The sequence below is a fragment of the Cnephaeus nilssonii genome (assembly GCF_951640355.1).
Source record: "Cnephaeus nilssonii genome assembly, chromosome: 21".
NCBI lineage: Eukaryota > Metazoa > Chordata > Mammalia > Chiroptera > Vespertilionidae > Cnephaeus > Cnephaeus nilssonii.
Window position 1 is genome coordinate 19,566,414 of NC_137092.1, and position 23,363 is coordinate 19,589,776.

The 23,363-nt window shown below is 41.6% G+C and overlaps 1 protein-coding gene across 3 annotated transcripts in view; it reads left to right on the plus strand.

The window, feature by feature from the left end:
• RABGAP1L (RAB GTPase activating protein 1 like) overlaps window positions 1-23,363 on the plus strand; it is a 462,901-nt gene that overhangs the window by 317,113 nt on the left and 122,425 nt on the right. For all 3 annotated transcript variants that reach the window (XR_013812987.1, XM_079761776.1, XM_079761778.1), the window contains exon 18: window positions 12,541-12,582. Coding sequence is in view for 2 of the 3 variants with exons in the window: in XM_079761776.1 (XP_079617902.1) it covers window positions 12,541-12,582 (42 nt within the window). In the remaining variant the exon portion in view is untranslated. The remainder of the gene's footprint in view (window positions 1-12,540; window positions 12,583-23,363) is intronic.

Genomic DNA, 23,363 nt, shown 5'->3' on the forward strand with positions numbered 1-23,363 from the left:
TTCACAGAGCACACTTCCTGGAGCAGGCCTCTAGAAAACAGCAAACAAAAAATAACTCGGAAAGATTCTGGTTTTCCTCCTCACAGAGGTAACCTCACGTACCAATCACCTGAACTGCACTTCTTTGTAGAAGAGAAAAGCAATCCCGAGCCTCTGTCCAGAAGACACCACAGACTAACTTCTATTATTCCCTCCCTGCAGTAACATTGTGTAGCAAATTCTGTTCAAGACCCCGTCATTTATTGCTCAAGCAATGCAGTCTCCACACACTGCAATCTCCAAATACTCTGTTGGAAACAATTCAAAATTCAACTACAACTTTTATTTTACTTTGCAATTTCTTACTCATTTATTTCCATTTATATTGTCTTTAAAATTTTGCCACATTAAAAATGAAAAGCTAAACAAATTAGTTCCAGTAACCCAATGTAAATTCTAGAGTAATTACTTGACTTAAGACTTCTTTTTGGTGAGTTGACCATACAATGCTCTCAAGTTTTGGCTTTTCCCCCCACTAGTTGTTTGTGAACACAAATCACCTTTCTAGCGCACCATTGTGGGGTCACCAGGGTAATGTGTCTATCCATGTCTTCTCTAAGCAGGCATGCCTTTGATTTTACCCAGGTGTAGAGTTGCTCAAACCTGAGGAGCCATCTAGCACAGTCACACAATTTCAGGGTCCTAACGGAAATTAAAACAGGCATAAACGAAATTCTGCTTGGGAACATATGAATTTGATTAAAAAGTAAAAATTATGGCCTAGAGAAGAATTTAATGTGCAAGACCATTTTTCCAAATTCAATCTCAACTAGAACAGCATTGCCTCTCCTTCCACCTCCCCTGAAGCAGCCCTAGGGATGTCCTGCTTTTACGGACAGCTCACTGCCCTCAGAAGCATAGCTATGAGGCCATACAAAGGTCACAAGGGCCCCTGGGAATCGTAGAGACGGCGTTCACTGTTCTCCTGTCACAAACACTTAGGTATCCATCTGAAATGAGTGTTTGCCCTGATGTTTAGCATGTCTAGAAAAGGAACGTTCTACTTGGTAACTTTTTCAGGATTTTTAATTCTCTTGCTTTACTTAGTATTTGTGAAAATTAGATTACATTGCTGTTTGGAACAAATATATGTTCCAATGGATAATCCAGAAAACAAAACAAAAACCTTTATACCCTAGATCTTCAACTTGAGATATTCCTTTTCCATACCTCTCCTGGCTGTCCATCTTTACTTTTATTCATAAACTCAGCCTCCATTGAAGTTTGCAGGGTGCCTGGAAATCCCTCCAGTCTTAACACGGCTAGATTCTATAGGCATACTCTGTGAGTGAGTCTTGGTTTCCAAACTCTACCCTAGTAATGTTGGTGCCTTCCTTGGTATATCTTCTGGTGAACTAGAACTTAAAGACAGCCATGTCTGTATAAATCTATTCAGTCTGTTCTAAATATTTAAATCATAAAGAATAATGGATCAATGTTAGACTTGGAAAGCATTCTATGGGTAGTTTAAGCCAATAGCCCTTATTTAAAAGAAGAGGACTTGTGTAAGTCTGGCGGGAAAAGGTTATAAGACCCATAGCTGACCTCAAGCTCAAAGTAGTAGATAGTTTAGTAGTAGGGCTTAAATTTAATGCTCTGAGTATAGTAGGTAATTCTTCAATAGTAGCCTGTACTATTTGGACTTATGCTACAGCATACTATCTAGTTTTGTTTTTTAATAGAAGATTTATGAATGACTTAAAGATAATTCATAGGAAAACTACAAAAGAATTTGCAATTAGTACAGATGAGGACAGATGAAAAGAATTGAGAATATTTAACCTTGAAAGGTGTACCTTCAAAAGCATCTTCGGTCACAGGGGGAAATTGCACTCAGGTATTCTCCACTTCATTTGAAGACAGGACAAAAGGCAATAAATGTGAACTGTAGCAAAAGGAACAGCAGTTGGATGAGAGCCAGAGCCACACGGCCGGTGAACGCTGGAACAGGCCCAATACTCGGCTTCCCAGTTGTCCTCCCCATGTTCTCTGGTTCTTATCACCAATTCCCTGTGCTTGGGATTTGACATCTCAAGGCCCAAGTGGATGTGCCCCAGAGATCCTGTCCAACTCAGAGATCTTACAAGTCTGTCCACCAGTGATGTTAGAGGCACGATAGCAGCCTTCCCAGGGCAAGCTGCCTGCATTCTCAGTGCCTCTAAGCTCCGTTTCATTGGAATAAAAAATTTTAAAGTCCAACTGGCAATTAAGGAATAAATGCCAAAGCTGTAATTAGTCAGCTTCCATCATTTTCTAAGAAGCAAAACCTATGAACATATCTCCTTAATCCTTTGATCTGTTTCTCCTGAATTGCTAGCTGTCTCCATTTCCTTGTGACCAGTTCTCATCCTCTTAAGAGTGAGTCTTTGATCTGATCAATTTGATTGGGAGAAAGGAGAAAATGTTTTTCAAGAAACTATATAAGAAATGTATAGGCCAGTTATCAGAATATGTAGCAAACTCGTTGAGATCTTAAAAAACTGAAATTCCTTATACAGTCCTAGCAAGTTCAGTTTTGAGGACTTTTCTATAATAATGTTCAGGCATGTACTGCTTAACTGTGTGTCAGGCACTGTTCTAAGTGCTTTACATGTAGCAACTCATTTAATCCTCACAACCATTCTTTGAAATAGGTGCTCTTTATGAGGAAATCAAGACAGAGAGTTTACATAACTGCTCTAAGTCAGACAGGAGGGGGTGAAAGGTCTATCGAGACCTGGGAACGCTGGCTCCAGAGTACATCACATAACCCCCTGCACTCTACTGACTCTCCAAAAAGAGATAAAGGTAGGAAGGAGATCAGACATTAAGGGAAATGAAAGTTCTTTATGTTGCCAACTGTCGTTAGAACTGATAATAACGTGGACCAAAGTCTGGGCAGTTGCAAGGGTCAAGGAGAGCCAGCGAGTGGTGGGGTACCTCCCTCCCTCTCCAGCTTCACTTCTAACCACAGAGCCCCTGTGCCTTCTGGCTTCTGGTGAATTGGCTCAATGGGAACGAGCAGGAGTTTGTAAGGAGAGGATGGAGATTATTTGGTAGTTAGGACAACTAAGTAGTCCTCAGAATACCTGTCAAAACCTCTAACTTGATTTATTTCTCTTACTTTACCTGCCTTGTTTCTGAAAGGTTTATTTAATTCAGATGTCACTAACCTCTAAGAATTCTTCCCAGATTTTGTAGGACACAGACTTTGTAGATATGTGTCTATTCAGTGCTTTATTTATAAAAACAAATGCAAGTCAAACAAAGGTAAAAAAAAATTACCCACAGTTAGACAGTGGCATTCATGTTATATTTAGTTCTCATCCCTCCCCATTTTTGAGCTCTCTTCTTCACTCTAATTAGGAAAAAACTAACAAATGACTCGAAAATAAAAATGGAAAATATATAATAAAACTGGGGAAAGGAAAAGTGGGAATCATCCAGACTTTGTCATATTTTGTATTCCATTAGTGAATGAATAGTAGGCACAAGGGAGGACTTAGCCATCAGGATTTTAAAACATTAGGACTTAAATTTGTACAGAGGCTGCTGTGAAGATCCCTGTAATCTTTTTTAGCTGCTGCTTGGTTTTCAGTGCTGCAATCCTGACCTCTAGTGGTTATCCAGAAACAAAAACCAAAAGGTCCTATCGTTTTACTAGTAATGGTTACTCCATCAAACTCTGTTATAAAAGGTTGAACTTTTTAAAAGAGCCTACTTACAATATGAGAAGCAGACTAAGGCAAAATACTTTTTGGCTAACATATTGTGATATTCTTGCCATAGGACCTATATTTAAATGCAGCCAGTATTTACTTCTTTATATTTGCATGATAATTCTCTTACTTTCTTTTTTTCTGTGGAGGGATGCATTACTTTGTAGATCATGGAAGTAAGGTATTTATCAAAGAGAAGACAAAGGGATTCTGTTCTGCTTACCTGATAACATGCTACATCAGACCCAAGTAGCTTTGAAACAATGGTTTTGGAGTGAGACATACTGATACTGCATAGTCTCCTGATAAGATGCACAGACACAGCATTGCTTTTCTAGCATTTGGGTCAACAACACATCATAGCGCCCTAGACAGTTTTATTCAGTGGTTAGAGTGTTGGTTCGATTCTGGTCAAGGGCACATACCTGGGTTGCAGGCTCCATCCCCAGCCCTGGTCAGGGCACCTGCGGTCAATGTGTCTCTCTCATATTGATGTTTCTCCTCCTCCCTTCTACTCTCTCTATAAATCAATGGAAAAAATATCCTCAGGCGAGAATTAACAAAACAAAAAAAAGAACACATCATCCAAATTTACTCATAAGGAAACATGAGACAAATCAAATTGAGGGACATTCTATAAAATAACTGGCTGGTACTCTTTTCAAAAGTATGAAGTTCATGAAAGACAAAGATTGAAAACTGTCTCAGATGAAAGAAGGCCAAACAGATTTGACAACTAACATTTATTTTTATTGATTTCAGAGAGGAAGGAAGAGGGAAAGAGATAGAAACATGAATGATGAGATAAATCAATGATCAGCTCCCTCCTGCACTCCCACCGCCCCCTTACTGGGGATCAAGCATGCACCCTGGATATGTGTCTCACCAGAAATCGAACCTTTATTTCCTAGTTCATAGGTTGACGCTCAACCACTGAGCCACACCAGCTGGGCACTTTCTTGGTTTTGTTAGTTACTCTGTGGTTATGTAAGGCATTAACATTTGATGAAACCAGGCAAAGGATATGCAGAAGCTCTTGGTGCTGTTTTGGCAATTTTTTTCTAAATCTGAAATAATCCTATCTAATAATAGAGTAACATGTAAATTACCATCACTCCGCTACGCCCACGATTGGGCGGCGGGAGGCTGGGGGGTGGGACTTGGGGTGGCCTATCCGGCCATTGAGAGGCGTGGATCCGCTGCCACTGAGGGGGGCTACCCTGCTGTTGAGAGGTGCAGGGGGCGGGACTCCCGCCCCCTGTGCCTCTCAACGGCCAGATCCACGGCCGCTGAGGGGGCCTGCCGTGGACACCCAGCTGTGCCTCTCAACGGCAGGGTAGCCAGGTGTCCGCGGCAGTCCCCCTCAGCGGCCGTTGAGAGGCGCAGGGGGCGGGAGTCCTGCCCCCTGCGCCTCTCAACAGCAGGGTAGCCCCCCTCAGCGGCTGCGGACCATCAAAAGTGTGGGAGCTGGGTGCCTGTCTGCTCTGGCACCAGGCCTTTCAGAAGCCTCCACCGAGCCGGAGGCTTCTGAAAGGCCTGGTGCACCAGCGGACAGGCACCCAGCTCCACCGCGAAAAGCGAAAGCGTGTAGGGGACCCTACACGTGTATGATTCAATCATGCACTGGGCCTCTAGTTTCAAATAAAAAGCTTTCAATAATTACAAGCAGCCATTTATTTTGTTCACAGTTTCCTAAGTCAGGAATTTGGAAAGGATTCAGCTGTGTGGTTCATCTCTTATTCATGTGGCTTCAGCCGGGGCATCTGGGTCTGGAGGGGTCCCTTTCAGGGTGACTTTTCACTCACAGGCCTGGCACCTGGGTGACCCTTGGCCTCTCTTTCTTATGGACAGCATCTCTCATCCTGCAGGCCCTTTGTCTTTGTTTGATTTCTTAGAGCATGGCTGGGGGGGGGGGGGGGGGGGAGGGCGGGGAGTCTAGGTGTAATCGCACTTCTTACGTGGTGACTGGCTTCCAAGAGCCAGTGCTGTAAGAGATGGGGCCTGGAGGCTGTCAGTCATGAAGGTCTGGGCCCAGAACGTTGGCATAGCTTCACTTTCACCACATTCTATTGGTCAAAGAGGTAGCATAGTCTGTCCAGATTCTGAAAAAGAGAAGTGTCAGAAAATTGTGACCATCTTTAATTCATCACAGATATCTAACCAATGTTGAATTTGCAGTAAAGGTGGAATTAGAAGGGAAAAACATGGATTTCTTCTTTTTGTCTGACAGACATAAATTCTAATTCTGGATTTACCAGTATGATGTTTCTGAGCCTTTGTTTTCTCATCCCTAAAGTGGTAGCAGTAACACATATGCTGTAGAGTTGTTGAGAGAATTAAGTGAAAAGTATATATGAAAAATAAGATCTGGTTGTCAATAAATACATGAACTTAATAATTGCTAGCTTTCACTGGGTACTTAGCAAGTGCTCAATACATTAATATGCTTTTTATATGCGGTCTCATTTAGTCATTCTCCTTCCCGGGATGGATGTTCCGTGTTGGATGGATCCGAAAGCGCAGCACCCATCTTCTCTGGCTTTAGCCGTATTTGTCTGTGCATCTGCTCCACTTACCTTAGCCACTTCTGCTTTGATAATTTCTCCCGGCCTTCTTGTTAGGACTTCATGTTCACATGCTGTTGATTTCCCCTTTTGATCCCTGAGGACCCGGGTGCTGAGGCACACTTGGCACTTTTGACACCACCTTTTCAGCATTTGTTCTCGGCGCTGTCAACGTCAGCTTTGACAGCATCTCATGTAATCTGTCAGCTCCCTGAGCCCACGATTACTTGCTCATCAGAACCCCAGGGTGTGCTGTTTCTGTGGGTGCTCTTCACTAAGCCTTCCTTTGTGCAGGATTGTGGGTGCTTAGTTGTTGGCCTCCCCAGGAACACAGCGATCTGCACTTTAGAGCAATTATTTCATTTGGGGCAATTACGTGTAGGTGTTCTTTAAGTGAACATTTTCCCAGGCTGTGACTGAATTTTGAAACAGCAGATTCCCAATCTGATCTCAGTCTGTTGTCACAGGAGGAAGGTGGGGACCCTTTCTTTCCACCACAAGCGGGGTTATTGCCTCACATCCTGTAAGTGGTCAACTACTTTTGTATTTTCAATATGGGGAAAAATAATAAAACTTGGTTTTGGTAGAAGTCACTTATTTGGTATCTTTCCACTTTCTTTTTGAAAAATTTACCTCCCTTGAAATGGGATAAATCACTTTAATCCTTTAGGAATTAGAGGACACATTAAATAATACCCAACTAATTTATTCATTCATTCACCATTGAGCCATCATCTCTAACTTAGTGGTTAAGAGTGTGACATGTAGAATGGCACTACTTAGGTAGGTTAAAATTTACTTACTAGGTATGTGACCTTGAGAATTTGACTTTAACTTCTCTAAGTCTTAACTTCCTGTGTGAAAAATGCAATTTAGGGTTGTCATGGCATTAAATAAGGGCACATTTTCAATGTAATTAATTCAGATCTTGGCACATAGAAAATTTTCAGTGGATGTTGGTTCTTATTTATTTTCTTGCTCTTGGAGGTAGATCTTTTACTATCTATATATATAAAAGCCTAAGTGATCGAACAACCAAAGGACTGGTCACTATGATGCGCACTGACCATCAGGGGCAGACACTCAATGCAGGAGCTGCCCCCTGTTGGTCAGTGCGCTCCCACAGTGGGAGCACCGCTCAGCTGACCCATCAGATGCAGGGCTCATGGCTGGCAAGTGCTGCTGTGGTGGCACAAGCCTCTCCCAATCAGGACTGATGGTGTGAGCCTGCAGCAGGTGCAGCAGGACCAGGATGAGCAGGAGCCGCAGGCAGGAGCAGGAGCAGCAGGCAGTGTTGGACTGCTGGTTTTGGCCCAGTCCCCGCTGGCCAGTGGGGATCAGGTGCTGGCAGTCAGACATATCCCATGGGGTCCTGGATTGCAAGAGGGTGCAGGCCAGGCTGAGGGACCCCACCGGTGCACGAATCCATGCACCGGGCCTCTAGTAATTAATAAGTGACCATAATAACATATTAATTGTTGTTTTTGCTCTTAATAACTCTCCAAATGTTTTACACTTTGAGTCCTCTTTGGAAGCCTTATTTCCCCCTCAGTAGCAAACAGATTGCAGCAGATTACACATTCCTGAAAAAAGGAGGCACCTGGAAAATGTATAACATCTTTGTCTTTTAAAAATATATTTTAAAAAATAAATGTCAGCTCAGTTAGGCAGACATTGGGTCATGTAGGAGTAGGTGGACAGTAGGGGATTCATATTCAGTTCCTGGTGTTAGAGGAGTGAACGGTGGTCCACTTCGTTCATTTGATTGTTGGGTGGGATGCTGAGACCACAGCTTGCACTGACTTCATCACATCGTAAATCCAACCTATTTGTAGCTTTTAAATGGACCAAATGCTAACCCATGGACAGTTTCTGCAATTTAATGATACCTCTAATTATATTCCTGTGAGAATGTCTTATTTAAAAGAAAAAATAGATATTTAAAAATATCCAACCTGAGGCTGCCTTTGTTATTCTCCTCCTAGAAAATGAGGATACACTTTGTAGTGAAATGAAGATCCTGATAGATTAGCAAGATTTTCCTGATTTTTAAAAACTCAGAGGTCTAAAAGGATCTTTGTTTCCATAGTCTGACCACACTGTTCTACTTTAGTTTAAGGCTGTGAAGTCTTTACATTTTTTGTGTGGGGGTGGTTTTTTAATGGATAATGTCTAGAGCTTCATGTAAGTAGATGCTGTAATACCTGACTATCCTGAACTTTTTTTAAAATATACTTTATTGATGTTTTGCAGAGAGGAAGGGAGAAGGATAGAGAGTCAGAAACATTGATGAGAGAGAAACATCAATCAGCTGCCTCCTGCACACCTCCCACTGGGGATGTGCCCGCAACCAAGGTACATGCCCTTGACCGGAATCGAACCTGGGACCCTTCAGTCCTCAGGCCGATGCTCTATCCACTGAGCCAAACCGGTTAGGGCTATCCTGAACTTTTTAAAAGAGTTTACATTGATATATTTTTTCTGGTTATGGGACCCACTAGATGGGCCAAGATTGCTATACATTTTATAGTTTTTTTAAAAGTCTATCTTCTATTTCTATCAGATCTAATATTTTAATTTGGACAGCTGACCTTATAGGCTATCTGTCCTAATCCCATCTACTTCACACTTTGGTTTTAGTTTGCAACTTCTGATATCTATAGACTGTAATATCATATCACCAAACTAATTTGAATAAATTTTTCTCTTGGTGTTAGAGCTATTTTGGTTATTTAGAGATATATTTGATGATGATTCTGTAATTGGTTTAGCTGGGTCCATAGGGAAGAGAATAAATCCCAGAAAGTTTGGGAGAGCTAATATAGTTCAATCATTCAGTCATCAAATAAGCACCTACTATGTGTGTTCCACCAGCACTATGTGGTGAAAATACCATTACTAGATGCTAGGAGGCTTGGGGACAGGGTTGGTCCTAGCCTGCTGCTAAATACATCTATACCCTTAGGCTAGTCAAGTTCATATTGTGAAAAATATGAATTATACTACATGTTGTGAGCATCATTGAGATTTCACTATTCATGTGAATGCAGGGGTGGGGGAATGTCTGAGAGGGAAGTGGAGAATACAGCAGAGTTGGTTGAACATGGAGTGGCATTTCCAATGAGTGCACTGAAGGGATAGGGAAGGACAGACGGACAGGAGAAAGCTTAGGGTAGAGAAATGGAGAAAAGACAGGCTTACATTGTGAGCGGTGACTAGAAAAACAAGAACAGAGCCAGGTGGACTTGGTCCTGATGGCAGGTGCATCAGCACTCAGGTTGTGAGAATTCACCACTGCCCAGCAGTAGTGATGTGGGATGGAGGGAGTGTGGGGTGAGGCGGCAGATCTTTGTCTCTCGGTCTGCAAGTTTTGGCTGCAGTGGGCAGCAGTTAGTGGGTGAGGATGCAACTTTAGGAAAGCAAAATCTGCTTAATTGTCACCCAAATTTTACATCTCTGGTATCTTTTTTCCTTTTTCTAATTGGTAAATAGTCTATGGTCATTGCTTGCGTGGTGATGAACTATGTAAATTGGTTTTTGTCTCCTGGCCTGATTATACTTACTTCTACTGCTTTTAGTTTCTTAAAGAATTAACTGAATAAACTCAAAACCTCCAACCAAATTTTTGCTGTTTATCATTTTCCCTTCCACCATCCTACCTAATAAAAGAGTAATATGCAAATTGACCCTAACCCCACTACACCCACAAGCCACGCCCACAAGCCACGCCCACAAGCCAATCAGGAGCAAATATGCAAATAAACCCAACCAAGATGGCTACAGCCACAGAGAGCAGGAGGGAGGCTTGGGTTTCCCCGGCAACAGAGGAAGCTAAACTTTCCGCCTGCCCTTACTAGCCTAAGCCTCGACTCAAGGCTACAAAGTTTCAATTATAGAAGGTAAACAAATCCAAACAGAAATGGTAGCAGCTATGGAGCTGGAAAGAGCAGGAGGCAAGGGTTGCCCCCGGCAATGGAGGAAGCAAAGCTTCTGCAGCCCTGGCTGGCCTAGGCCTCTGCTCCAGGCTACAAAGTTTCAATTATAGAAGATACATCAATCCCAAGAGAAATGACTGCCGGCCACAGAGCAAGCAGGAGGCTTGGCTCCGCTCCAGGCTATAAAGTTTCAATTGTAGAAGGAAAATAAATTCCAGATACCAGGGCCTCTGCTTGGGTCGCCAGGGGGCGTGGCCAGCCTGCAAACCACCACAGGCCCTTCATCCAGGCCGCCCCACACCCCAAGGAAACCCCCACCCTGATCCGGGACACCCTTCAGGGCAAACCAGCTGGCCCCCACCCCTGCACCAGGCCTCTATCCTATCTAATAAAAGAGTAATATGCAGATTGACCATCACTCCAACACACACTATGGCTGCCCCCATGTGGTCAAAGGTCCTGCCCCCATGTGGACACAAGATGGCCACCACAAGATGGCCAGCAGGGGAGGGTAGTTGGGAGGGACCAGGCCTGCAAGGGAGGGCAGTTGGAGGCGATCAACCCTGCAGGAGAGGGCAGTTAGGGGAAACCAGGCCGGCAGAGGAGGGAAGTTGGGGGCAAACAGGCTGGCAGGGGAGCAGTTAGGCATCAATCAGGCTGGCAGCGGAGTGGTTAGGGGGTGATCAGGCTGGCAGGCAGAAGCGGTTAGGGGCAATCAGGAAGGCAGGCAGGCGAGCAGTTGGGAGCCAGCAGTCCTGGATTGTGAGAGGGATGTCCCAGATTGGAGAGGGTGCAGGCTAGGCTGAGGGACACACCCCCCCCCCCCCCCCCCCCCCCCCGCCGTGTACGAATTTTGTGCACCGGGCTTCTAGTCATATCATATTTTTGGTGGCTGACTATGAAAGATTACATTAGCAAATTATAATAGGAATGCACTCTAAGTACCTAGTCCTAATGTTCACTTCTGATTTTGTAGACAGAAAAAAAGATGGTTTATTAGAAGTTCTTTGCATAATACATCTGATACAGTTCCATGTCATAAGGGCTGACAGGTTACATTTGTGACCAACATGATGAGGGTGCATCAGATAGACCCTGGGCTTATGGGAGATATAACTCATAGTCAACTCCTACTTGAAAGACTTTCTTCTCATGTATGATGACTTGCATGGCAAGGAAACAGGATATTCTGTGGCAACCTCATTTCTGATTCTGTCATCTTGAGCATTTCAGATTCCCTCTTCTTGAATTTAACATCTCTTCAGAATGAATTGTGAGCTCAGAGTTCACAGTTCAGCTCCAATATGGCTTCTTAAACAAGCTCTTTTATTTATTTCTAAAGAAATACTACTCTGGTTTTGAGAAGGAAAAAAAGAAAAGAGAGAAAAGCAAGTCTAGAGACAGGCCTAATTACCATCTCTAGTTGTACAAATACTACTTGAAAGCAAGAACTGAAACAAACAACAAAACAATAAGCAGTAGTGGAAATCCTATGTGATACTTACAACTGCCCCTATGCAATCTGTCCCAGTTATCAGCAACACTATTTGTTTTGTTTTTGCCTGCCACTGACAGTTTAACCACATCACCCAGACATACAGACCAGGAATTTCAGTTAATAATTTTAGACTTTTGCATTACTGACATCTTGACCCAGGCACTCGACTTTTGCAAGCCTTAGGCCATGCACGTAATCCAGAAATAGAAGGAAAATGATTTATGGTAAAAACAATGATTTATGTGAACATTCATTAAATAGCACCTCAAGTTTGCAATAAGCCTCTCAGAGAAAGAAAATGCCTTTTAAAAAATCTCATGGTTTGTTTCATGATTATTGTACTAGAGGCCTGGTGCACAAAATTCATGCACTTGAGGGGGAGTGTCCCTCAGCCCGGCCTGTGCTTTCTTGCAGTACAGGATCCCTCGCTTGTTACCACCCACCTGCTCGCTGCTCCTTACTGCTCAGCTTGCTACTCCTTAGCACTGCCGCGGAGGCAGGAGAGGCTTCCGCCACTGCCACTGCGCTTGCCAGCGTGAGCCTGGCTTCTGGCTGAGCGGCGCTCCCCCTGTGGGAGCACACTGACCACTAGGGGGCAGCTCCTGAGTTGAGCATCTGCCCCTGGTGGTCAGTGTACATCATAGCGCCGGTCGTTCCGCTGGTCATTCTGCCGTTTGGTTGATTTGCATATTAGGTTTTTATTATATAGGATGTGAAAATGATGTGTAGAAGTCTTGGGAAAATACTTAATAAAATTGTGGTAGATGTGGCAATGTTGATTTTGAATCTTTTTCTTTTAATTTCAGGGTTTGAATATAATCTTTCATGTAGCCTTGGCTCTTCTAAAGGTAAGTCTGTTTTTTTCTTTTTAACCCTTTGCACTCGCTTGCTTTTTTCTCAATTCCTGCTACCGATGCTAACCGTGTCGAGTCACACTCGACATCCGAGTGCAAAAGGTTAAGTTACCAAACACTCTGACCTCTCTGCCCTGGGAACTGGGCATAAATCAACTTATAATCTCTAACTCATTCTAGATTCTTAAACACACAGAAAAGATTTCATTGAGGAACTCTGATCCTGTTCCCTCTTCCCATCCTCTTTTGTTGTTGTTTATTTAGAGTTTGTTTCTTTGTTTTCCTTATAATCTATTTAATCTTTCTGTCATAGCTCTCATTCCAATAATTTAAAAAAAGGTTTTCATTCATATGAGTTAGATGATATAAAAGAAAAAGTTAAAACCTGTTTCTGTCAAAATGATGCCCGTTTTTTTTTTTTCTTAAAATACGTCTTACCATAATAACATCCTTAGAGATAACTAAACATGTCATTGAACTATTAGAAAGCTTCTGTAACATACAGACTAAAAAGGAAACTGCTACATTTCAATTTGCAGTTCTTTCTCTGATAGCTAGAAATTTATAAGATACTTTACCAGTAGAATACAGTTATAATTACCTTGTTAGATTTTATATCAACATATCAATGTTGCTTTAATAGTGTGGTAACAGCAAGACATTTGCTGCAGAGTTGGTGAAAATAACCCAGTTGGTTTTTGTCCTTCAGTCAAATATGACATTCCGTTACTGAAAGTGATAATTGCCTTGTTTATTAAAAGATGCAGGTTCACCTTTTCCCCAGTAAAGCATAGTGGTTAAAATCGCAGCCACTGGACTCAGATTTGGTTCTAATTTCAGCTCCAGTGACCTTGGGCAAATTAAGTGCTCAGACCCTGAGTTTTGAGATACTAATAGAAGCTAATTTATGGGATTTTTGATAAGAATTAAATAAGATGATACATAAAAGTTTCTAACATAGTGTCTAGAAAATTGTATTGCCTAGTAAATGTTAGCTGTTGTTATTGTGATTACTCTTGTAGTCACAAGAAAACTCAGAATCTTTTTCTAGGTTCCCCATCATGTTTCCAAATTTTCCAAAACGTAATGACTTGATACCTTTAGAGAGCCCCTTGATGTTTTAGGAGAGCTTCCATACTTAGCCATGGAATACCTTGATCTAGATTCTAGAACAAAGGTGTGGCATCATATGGGTCTGTGCAACTCAAGATGCAGGTTGCTGCTCTTCACCTAGTAATCATTTGTTTTTGTGAAGTTCGCTAAATGAACTTTAAATTGTATGTTTAATAATTTTGAGTTTAGATATGAACATTCTTATGCCAAAGTTATTTTAGAAGTTAGGAAACTATATACAATACCTTCAATAATATAACAAATATATTTGTATGTATCTTTTAATGAATTATGGATCTCTCTACCTCTAACTTTTTATTTCTTGTCATTAAAAAACAACAATACTTTTTAAGATGCTTTCTGAATAGGGCTGGAATAAGACTTTTAGAATGCCTTAGTGGCAGTATTATATACTAAAGGCTGAAAACAATATTAAACCATAAGTGTAAGAAGTCTAACAAAGTTCTGATTTTTCCTATCATATCTAATTTTTTTAAAATATCAGATATCCCCTCTTTCCCATGATGCCTTTCCTCGTTTTTGTGGTGACCTTTCTTTACTGGTATGCTTAACACATGCTTAGTCTGTCGTTTGTGGCTAACCCAGGCCTTTCCCTCTGGATATCAGACCTGTACTCTGTGTCAGCCAATATGTATCCATCTGGTAAGTTATCTTCTGATTAACAGGTATTTTGGGCCATGTTAACCTCTACATGACCTGTGCAGAGGATACTCTCTGGCCACTGGGCAGAAAGGCTTTTGTACCTTCTCTACTAATATGTGCCTACTCATCTGTTATCGCCTTGGAGAATTTGACCAGATAGAGAAGATAAAAAGGAGAGCTTTCTCACTGCTACTGGCCTATATTTATATCCCTTTCTTGCGTGAATCCTGGAGCTGACCCCACATAGAGACAGTGCAGATAGGCCGAATTGAAGTAGACTTGACTGAGCTGTTTGCCCCCATCTGGAAAAAGACTACTTCAAACACATATGACAGTGACTTTTAGCTTCTAAGCTAATATGCCAGATAAAAGACTGTATATTTGTTTATATAAAAATAAAAGTAGGGATAGTTCAAAGTGCTTATGCTTATGAACCCAGTGGCAGAGAGGCTCCTGGTTCCTCTGAATTAGAAGTGTTTCTTGGGATGAGGGGAATCGGAAAGGAAAGTACCGTTTCTGAGCACTTACTCTGTGCTAAGTGTTAGCATAGGTTTCTCATTAGCACACAATAAATGTCCAGAGAAAACCATCAAATTCTCTCCCCCAGTTGAGACCTAAGAGAGCCCAGGCCCCAGGGTACCTATAGTCCTTTGGCTTAATAATGGCAAAGCTGGATTTGTAGTATTTTTAAACAGCTTCTCCCTTGCTGATCGTGTTCATTCCCCTGGCTTTATCTATAAACTAGAGGCCCGGTGCATGAAAATTCATGCACTTGGAGGGGGGTCCCTCAGCCCAGCCTGCCCCTCTCACAGGCCGGGAGCCCTCAGGGGTGGTGACCCAGTGATCAGGGGAAGGTGACGCCCCCATAACACCTCTGCTGCTGCCATTGCGGCAGCGCAAGCCTCGGCTGGCCCTGATTATCTGAGCCTCGGGCGGCCCTGATTACCTGAACCTAGGGCAGCCCTGGGCAGTTGGGCAGCCACCATCTGAGGCTTGCCTGTGCCTCAGGCCAGCCCTGGGCGGCTGGGAGACTGAGGGGAGTGGGGGACTCCGGAGGCAGGCGCCCCGGCGGGGCTGAGGGGACTGGGTGCCGCCATCTTGTGGCTGTGGGTGCCGCCATCTTTGTGGGTGTGGCAGTCAATTAGCATATTCCCTCCTTATTGGCTGTGGGCGTGGCCATATTTGTGAGGACATGATGGTCAATTAGCATATTCTCTCTTTATTAGATAGGATGTTCATTCTTCTCTTTATATTTAGCCTGCACTCAAATGTTTGGCAGTGGATTTAACAAGTCTGCTTAGATGTTCCAGAGGCACATCAAATCCGAAAGTCAAAACCGAACTGATATGCCCTCCCAGACCTGTTCCTCCTCCTCCGTCACCTTCGCCTCAGTAAAGGCACTCACTGCCCAGCTGCTCAAAGTAGAAACCTGGAAGCTATCCTCTCTTCTGTCTTCTCTTTTTTAAATCTCTGGCATCTAAGTGGATCCACTTAGATGAGAATGTATAGAATCTTCCCACTTGGGTAGTTTGGGCTCTGAACTCTCTGAACTGGACTGTTGCCGTGACCTCTTTCAGTAAGAAATATTGGACACCTACCGGGTGGAAGGCACTTTTCTAGGCATTGGCAGTAAAGTATTGACGAGGACAGACCCCGTATTCATGGAGCCTGTGTTCTGATGAATGAAAGATAGTAATTGCACAAATGTAATGACTTTAGCATTGTGTTTGTTTAGTTTTATCAGGGAGAGAGATGTTGGTGCAGAGGGGGAAGAGTCCCCTTTCTTTGAATTAGCTTGTCAATAAAAATGCTCTAAAGGGTGATATTTGAGCTGAACACTGAATGAAAAGAAGTAGCCAGCTCTGCCAAAATCTGGAGATGAGCCTTCTAGGCAGAAGAAATAAGTATAAAGGTCTTAAAGAGGGTTTTCTATGCTTAAAAAAGGAAGAACTCCTTTGTCTGGAGTGCGATGTGTAAGAGAAGTTGGTGGCTTGGCTTTGGTTTTAGAAGTGGAGCTAAGAGAAGCGGACGCTGCTCCTCCTCCAAATACTTGTGGCCATTGTCCAGCCCATTCCCACGTGGCCACCATTCGTGTCCTTTTAAAACAAATTTCGTTATTTACTATTCAGCAAATATTCACTAAACACCTACTCGGAGACAGACACTATTTTATATGCTTGACTAGATTAGTGAAAATACTTGCCTCGATGAAGCCTGTGTGTAGCACACAGTTCACCAAGAAACATAGCAAGTATGTAAATCATGTATATGAGAAGCAGTAGTGCTGTGGGAAAAAGGAAAAGTTCAGCAGGGTAGAGGGCCGTTGTGGTCGGTTTTGCCATGTTAAACAGGGAGTCTGGTTCTGCCAAGTAAGGGGCGGGGGCGGAGGGGCTTGGGCAAAGGCTTGAGGCAGTGAGGGAGGGAGCAATGCTAATCTGCACAGGAGCATTCCAGGTAGGTGGAAAGCCCTGTCGAGGCTTTGTGCTCTGAGAAGGACTATGGGAGGAAGGTCAGAGAAGTAACTGACCCCCTGACTTAAAACCCTTCAATGGCCTCCCACTGCTCTTGGGTAAACGTCACAGTTTATAATGGAACCCACAAGGTTTTCATGGTCTGGCCAAGTTTAGCCCTCTTCTCATCTCCCCCTTTCCTCCCTCTCACTGCACTCTCTCAGACAAGTCATAATAATCAACTATCTCCACAATCCTATGGCAAGAATCCCTCCCATACCAACAGGATAAATAAGAGGCAATTAAAACAATGAGGGTTCTGATTTCTCTATACGCTTGCTAACCCTTATTATAACTTTTTTTATTATAGCCACTCTAGTGGGTGGCAAGCAGAATCTCCTCTTGGTTTAATTTGCATTTCACTGATGGCTAATGATATTGAGCATCCTTTCATGAGCTCATTGGCTGTTTGTATATCTTTTTTTTTTTCTTAGAAATATCTATTCAGATATTTTGTTCAATTTTTAATTGGGTTATCTGGTACTTTTTATTGTTGAGTTTAAGGGTTCTTATAGCCTTCTAAATTTGCAATGAGTTTACATATTCAGCTAGTTTTGTAACTTCCATGAAGGAATGCCTGTTGTCCTGTTGGTGGCAGCAAAACACCACTCCTTTGAAAATAGAAGCACTTCTGGTTCTATGACATTGGAATTCCTTTATATTGGTTTCCCCTTCCAACATAATTTGAATGTTTAGTTTGTTTTAACTTTTCTCTAGTGTAGCTTCAGTTTGATGATGGGTGTAGTTTTAGTATGCTATCTTGTAAATGCTAAAACAGCCAACAAACACAAATGTAGACATTTAAAGTTTCAGAAAGAATGCATTTTATGGATTAAAGATCAATACTAGAAAGAGTGCATATCCTCATACTACCATGCAATGTATTACAGAACACCTTGTAATTGTGGAAGGGATTTCTCATTATTTGTTTCTCATGAAACAGTCCAAAATGGCAGGGAGGGAGGATAGTTGACTAAACATGCCATGTTCCAAGTTGTCAGTAATTAATTTAAACTTAATATACCCTAAGCAATATGAGGTCACTTGACAGAGATAAAAACAATGAAATCCAATGTCCTCATTGTTCTTTTTTAATGAGAAATCACAGTACTTAGCACAAACTTATTCAAGTGTTTCTTCCCCTTTTTCTTAAAAATCTCTCTCCATCTTGGTCCTCCTCTGCTCTGCTCCTATCTTTAATGAAACTATAGTCTGCTTTCATTCCAAGGCTAACTTCCCACTTACATCCTTGATCCCAATTTTCCTGCCTCTCTTTGGAGAAGCCTGTGATGGTTGGTTAGTTCACTTACCCAACAGACAGACATGCAGTGAATGCTGCCCGACAGGCCTGGGTCAGGAGTGGGAGCATGCAGAGAGGAGTCTGTGGACTCAGGTTGTCCTGAGTCCAGTGAAGGAAGCAGCCCAGTGGACAGTCACAAGTCTGTGTGATTGTCCTGGGCTTCCAAGAGGGAGTCTCAGGAGCCCAAGGGCAGGGTGCCAAGTTTATTCTGGGAGAACCAAGAAAGAATTTCCAAGGGTGACAACTAAACTTTGAGGAGGGCCTTTTGAGCAAAGTGAGCACCATGAAGAAGAGGCATGAGAAGAGTGGCCAAGGCAGATGCTTTGCTCTGGTGCATTTGAGGGTGATTCCTGGGCGAGGTTCAGAGGGCTTTAATCACATATCTGCCACCAGTTTACTGTGGATTTTAATCAATTCACCTAACCTTTCTACACCTAATTTCTTTATTTATAAAATAAGGAGTCAGGAACATATGGTTTCCAAGGCTCTTAATTTTTGTCTTGCAATCAATTTATGCTAGATGTGTGTTATGTATGCATACACACACACACACCCAGACACACACTGTATATGCTACATACAACCATCTCAGTCCTTTAATGGATAGATAAGAATCATACTGTAATTAGCATATTGATTATTTAAATGCTTAGCTGAAGTTTATCTTTGACTCTTAAAGAGTTTACAGAGCAACATAATAATATTAGGAGCAAAAGAATATCCAGTCCATTATAGTTAAAAATAATACCAGTAAATTATTCTCAATCCCATTTTAAAGGCCTTTTAGCACCATCCTTGTATGTGAACAACCCATTTGTTCTAAATTAGTGAAATGTTGCTGTGACTTGTGTGTGTGTGAGGCTGTATGTAGAGTGCACACACCACTGTACTACCATTATTCTTACTAGATGTTTCCAGATGCTCAAGTAATATGTTGGATCCATATAAAAAAAATCTGATGGCTATAATCACTAATTAGGTAATTGTGTAGCATTTACCATATGTGATGAGCTCTCAAATACATTTCAAGAATAGTTAATAAATCAAATTAATGGTAGTACAACTATCCATTTTTTAGCACTTAAAATATGCCTGGTGCTGTGCTAAGCACTTTTAAAGTAATCTTCATGACCTTTCCTTTTTTTTTTTTTTTTTGCTTTTGCTTTTATTGTGATGGCCATTTTAACCATTTCTAAGCATATAGTTCAGTGACATGAAGTGCATTCACATTGTTCTGCAGTCATCACTAACATCCTTCTCTAGAGCTTTTTCATCTTCCCTAATTGTAACTCTGAGCCCATGAAGCAATTACTCCCCATTACTCCCTGCTTCCAGCTCCTACCAGTAACTGTTTATTTTACTTAGCATATTGTATGACCTTGAATTTTAACAGTAATTCTTTGAAGGTAGGATAAGTCAGTATACTCATTTTACAAATGAGGAAACTAAGGCTTTAGAAGTTAAGTAACTTGGCTACAGTCATTCAGTGTCAGTGATACACCAGATGCAGTACTGGGCCTGTCTTACTCTAGAACCCATGTCCTTAACCACTAAACTAGGATGTGTGTGTGTGTGTGTGTGTGTGTGTGTGTGTGTGTGTGTGTGTGTGTTTTAAACCTTACAGTCACCCTGTGAAGAGACAATTATTCCCACTTGATACTTAGTTCCAGTAGTTCTCACTCAAAAGCCCATGCTTTTTCACATTTAAATTGTGGTCAAATCAGCTTTAATTTCACAAATTCATGTTGCCAAGATACTATGAATGAAAAGGAAGTTTTTTATCCAAGTTTTTGGAAGATTGTGTAGGGGAGGAAAAGTTTTCTTTAACCCTTTTAAGATTCCTGGTTAGATGTACAATTCAGGTGACAAAGATAGATTAACAAGGGAAATGCATACAAATTTAAATAACATATTTTACGTGACATGGGACCCTTCAAAAGGAAAGGAAGACCTGAAGAACTGATTAAACTTGAGTGTTTTGATGTTAGGTTGGATGAAAAGTGGGTAGTTGTGCAGAAATATGATAGGACAAAGGGGATACAAGCTAAATATAATAAATTGGGGGAAATTTTGCAAGGCTTATTTGTTTATATTCTTCTCCATAGTCCCCTGTCTTGGAGATAAGGATGTTTCTTTCCTTCAAGTATAGAGATGGCACCTCTCACATGAGGGTCTGATGACCTGCTTCAGGGGAGAAGGACAGAGGAAGGTCAGAGAAACCTTGCCGCATCTCTCATTTTCTTCTTCAGCTTAAAATATTCAATATGCCCAGGTACCATGTTTTGGTATAGTGTGTTCTGAACCCCATCAACTTCACATTTAAAGATAGTTGTCGCAATTTCAAAATGTCACTGGTTGAATTGAACAGAAGCAGAGCCAGAGCAACTCTGGAGCCATTGTTAAATAAAAATAATTGAATTTAGGTTAATGAAAACAAGCTCACAATCAAGAATGATGGTGAAATGTAAATATTCTTTGCTTTTGTCTAACTAGAAAAATATTTGATTCTTGAGTTCTGCTTATCCATTTCTTCTTTCACAGCCTGTAAGATGTATGAAGTCATCCCTGAATCCTGTTTAATGCCCTATTCAAACTTTATTTCACTCTGACCAATCACTGTGTGTGAGCTGAGCATAGGGCGATGTTATCAGGAGATTTTTGTCAGAGGATGTCACTGCCCAGTAAGTTTTTATGACCCTTTTTATCTGCAAGACGTGCCAGTATTGCTTTTCAGCATGAAGTAGACTAATTTTGTTCATTAAAGTGCTGACAGGGTTGATGACGTGCTGTGGAAATTGATTGATATTATCACAATAATATAACCAGTCAGAGGAAATTCAACTGAAGCATATTAAAATTTATTTGATACTTGGTTTATGCAGGTTGAGAAAAGGTGAAATACGCTCCTTTTACTGGAAATACAATAACCCCAAACCTCATAGCCTTACTCTTTTTTTTTTTTTTTTTTTTTTTTGTCCTTTGTTTCTTTCCCATGACTAAGGCTATTTGGTTTGGGCAAAGCCAAATGAATTTAGAATAAAATGTTTTATTTGTAACATTTATAACCTTGATTAATTAGGGTATAGGCTAAGCTGCTATTTAAAAAGAGAAATAGCTCATGAAAGAGAAACCATAAAAACAAAGTGGTTTAAATTAGATAGTTTATTTCTCTTACACCTACCAGTCCACAAAAAGGAGAGCTGGCCGCAAAAGGCAGGCAGCTCAGCTCCATGATATCACTCAGGGACTTCGGTTCCATGTGTTTTTGCTTCATCATTTCCTAGTATGTTATCCTCATGTGCATGGTTAAAACTAGATCAATGCCACATCAGGTTCTAAATCAGAGGAAGAGGGAAATTTTAAGCAAAAGTAGAAGGCAAGCAATTTCCTTTTAAACAATGAGGAAGTTGAATACATTACTTTTGTTCACATTCTATTGATAAAAATGTTGCCCATGGCCACACTTAACCTGTAAGGGAACTAGTTAAAATTAATATGTCTATGGAAGAAGGGGACAATTTTTTAGAGAACAATTAGCAGTCATCATAATTGGCCCCTCTGGCCTTTCAGTATCTGTGATCACCTTTATTCTGGCACATAAACACTTCATCCTTCCCAAGGGAGACGTTCAAAGGCCTCATTCAATTACCTCATCTGCTCAAAGTTAAGGGTCTCTGAATGATGCACAATCCTGTGTCTCGGGTCTGGGATGGTTCCTCAGAGTCCAGTGACAAGGTTCTGCTCATCTCACATCCAATGTACAGAAGTGGTAGGGAAATGTATAACTGGAATAAAAGCCCTCATTTGGAAAAGGGAAGAATGGGAAACACCCCATCATCAGTGGTCCATGGGAATTTACAAGACTCCTGCTCTAGCAGTAGAGAAGGTTTTTTGGCTAGCCCACCTGGCTTCCATTTGGTTCTAAGCTCTAGAAGCTATACTGTTACCCATTGTCCTTCGTGGTGGCATCTAAAGTTAGAGCTAAAGTGTACACCCTCCTTGGAAGCTGTATGGTTTTCAAAGCTACTTCCTATTTGTGGAGAGTTGAAAGCCTGAGAGTTGTTTTAGTGCTCAAACTAAATATGTTATTTTTTCAGGCAAGCCTTTTGATTTTGGTGGGGGGTGGGGGAATTAATATTTTTTTCCCCTCTATATTTTTGTAGGCTTTGGTTTTGCTTCTAGTTAATTCATTGTGAGTAAACAAATCCAAAGATTTCTTCTAAACATAATTCTTAAGTCTTCTTGTTCTATTTGTTTGTCTGTTTTCAGTGGCCCATTCCCTTCATCTCCCATTTTATTTTTTAATATATTTTTTTATTGCTTTCAGAGAGGAAGGGAGAGGGAGAGATAGATAGAAACATCAATGATGAGAGAGAATCATTGATCGGCTGCTTCCTGCATACCCCCCACAGGGGATCAAGCCCACAACCCGGGTATGTGCCCTTGACCAGAATCGAACCTGGGACCTTTCAGTCTGTAGGCCGACACTCTATTCGCTGAGCCAAGCCATCTAGGGCATCCCCCCTTTTTAATAGTGGTTATCCTGAGGCCAGCCACAGCCTGGGTGGGAAGGTGACACTCTTAATTTGATCTTTGCCTCTTGGCTGACTCTCTATTTTGGCTGAGATGTTTTAGAGATAACTTGTGAAAAAATGTAGAAGCTATTTATCCTTCTGTTTGGGAAATAAGCTAGATTTTTCAACCCTGAGGCCTGCAATTATTATACCTGATCAGTTTAGATTATAGACCACTTTCCAGCCACTTTCTCTAGAGCGACAGGTATCACAGACACATACATGGTCTACTTTTGAAGTTACCACAGGTAACAGTTTTCCCAACATCATGACATAGCATAAAAGGGATCACCAATTTTCCAGTCTGCAGTATTTGTTTTCTCGCCTTGTCTTTCACTCAACCACAAAGCCAAGAAACTAATTTTAAATTTTAATTTTGGCAGCAATATCTGGGTACCAATTTCTGTATTAGAGGATAGGCTAAACTGTCACATCAACCCAAAAGACAGTGGCTTAAATAAGAAAGAAGGTGTTTTTTTGTTTTGTTTTGCTTTTTGTTTTGTTTTATGTGACAGACTGTAGAGATACGTCTGTGCTCTAGGCCTATATGCAGCTCAGCTCCATAAGATGTTTTAGGAACCCAAGTTGCTTCAGCAGGGTTTTCCTAACTCAGTG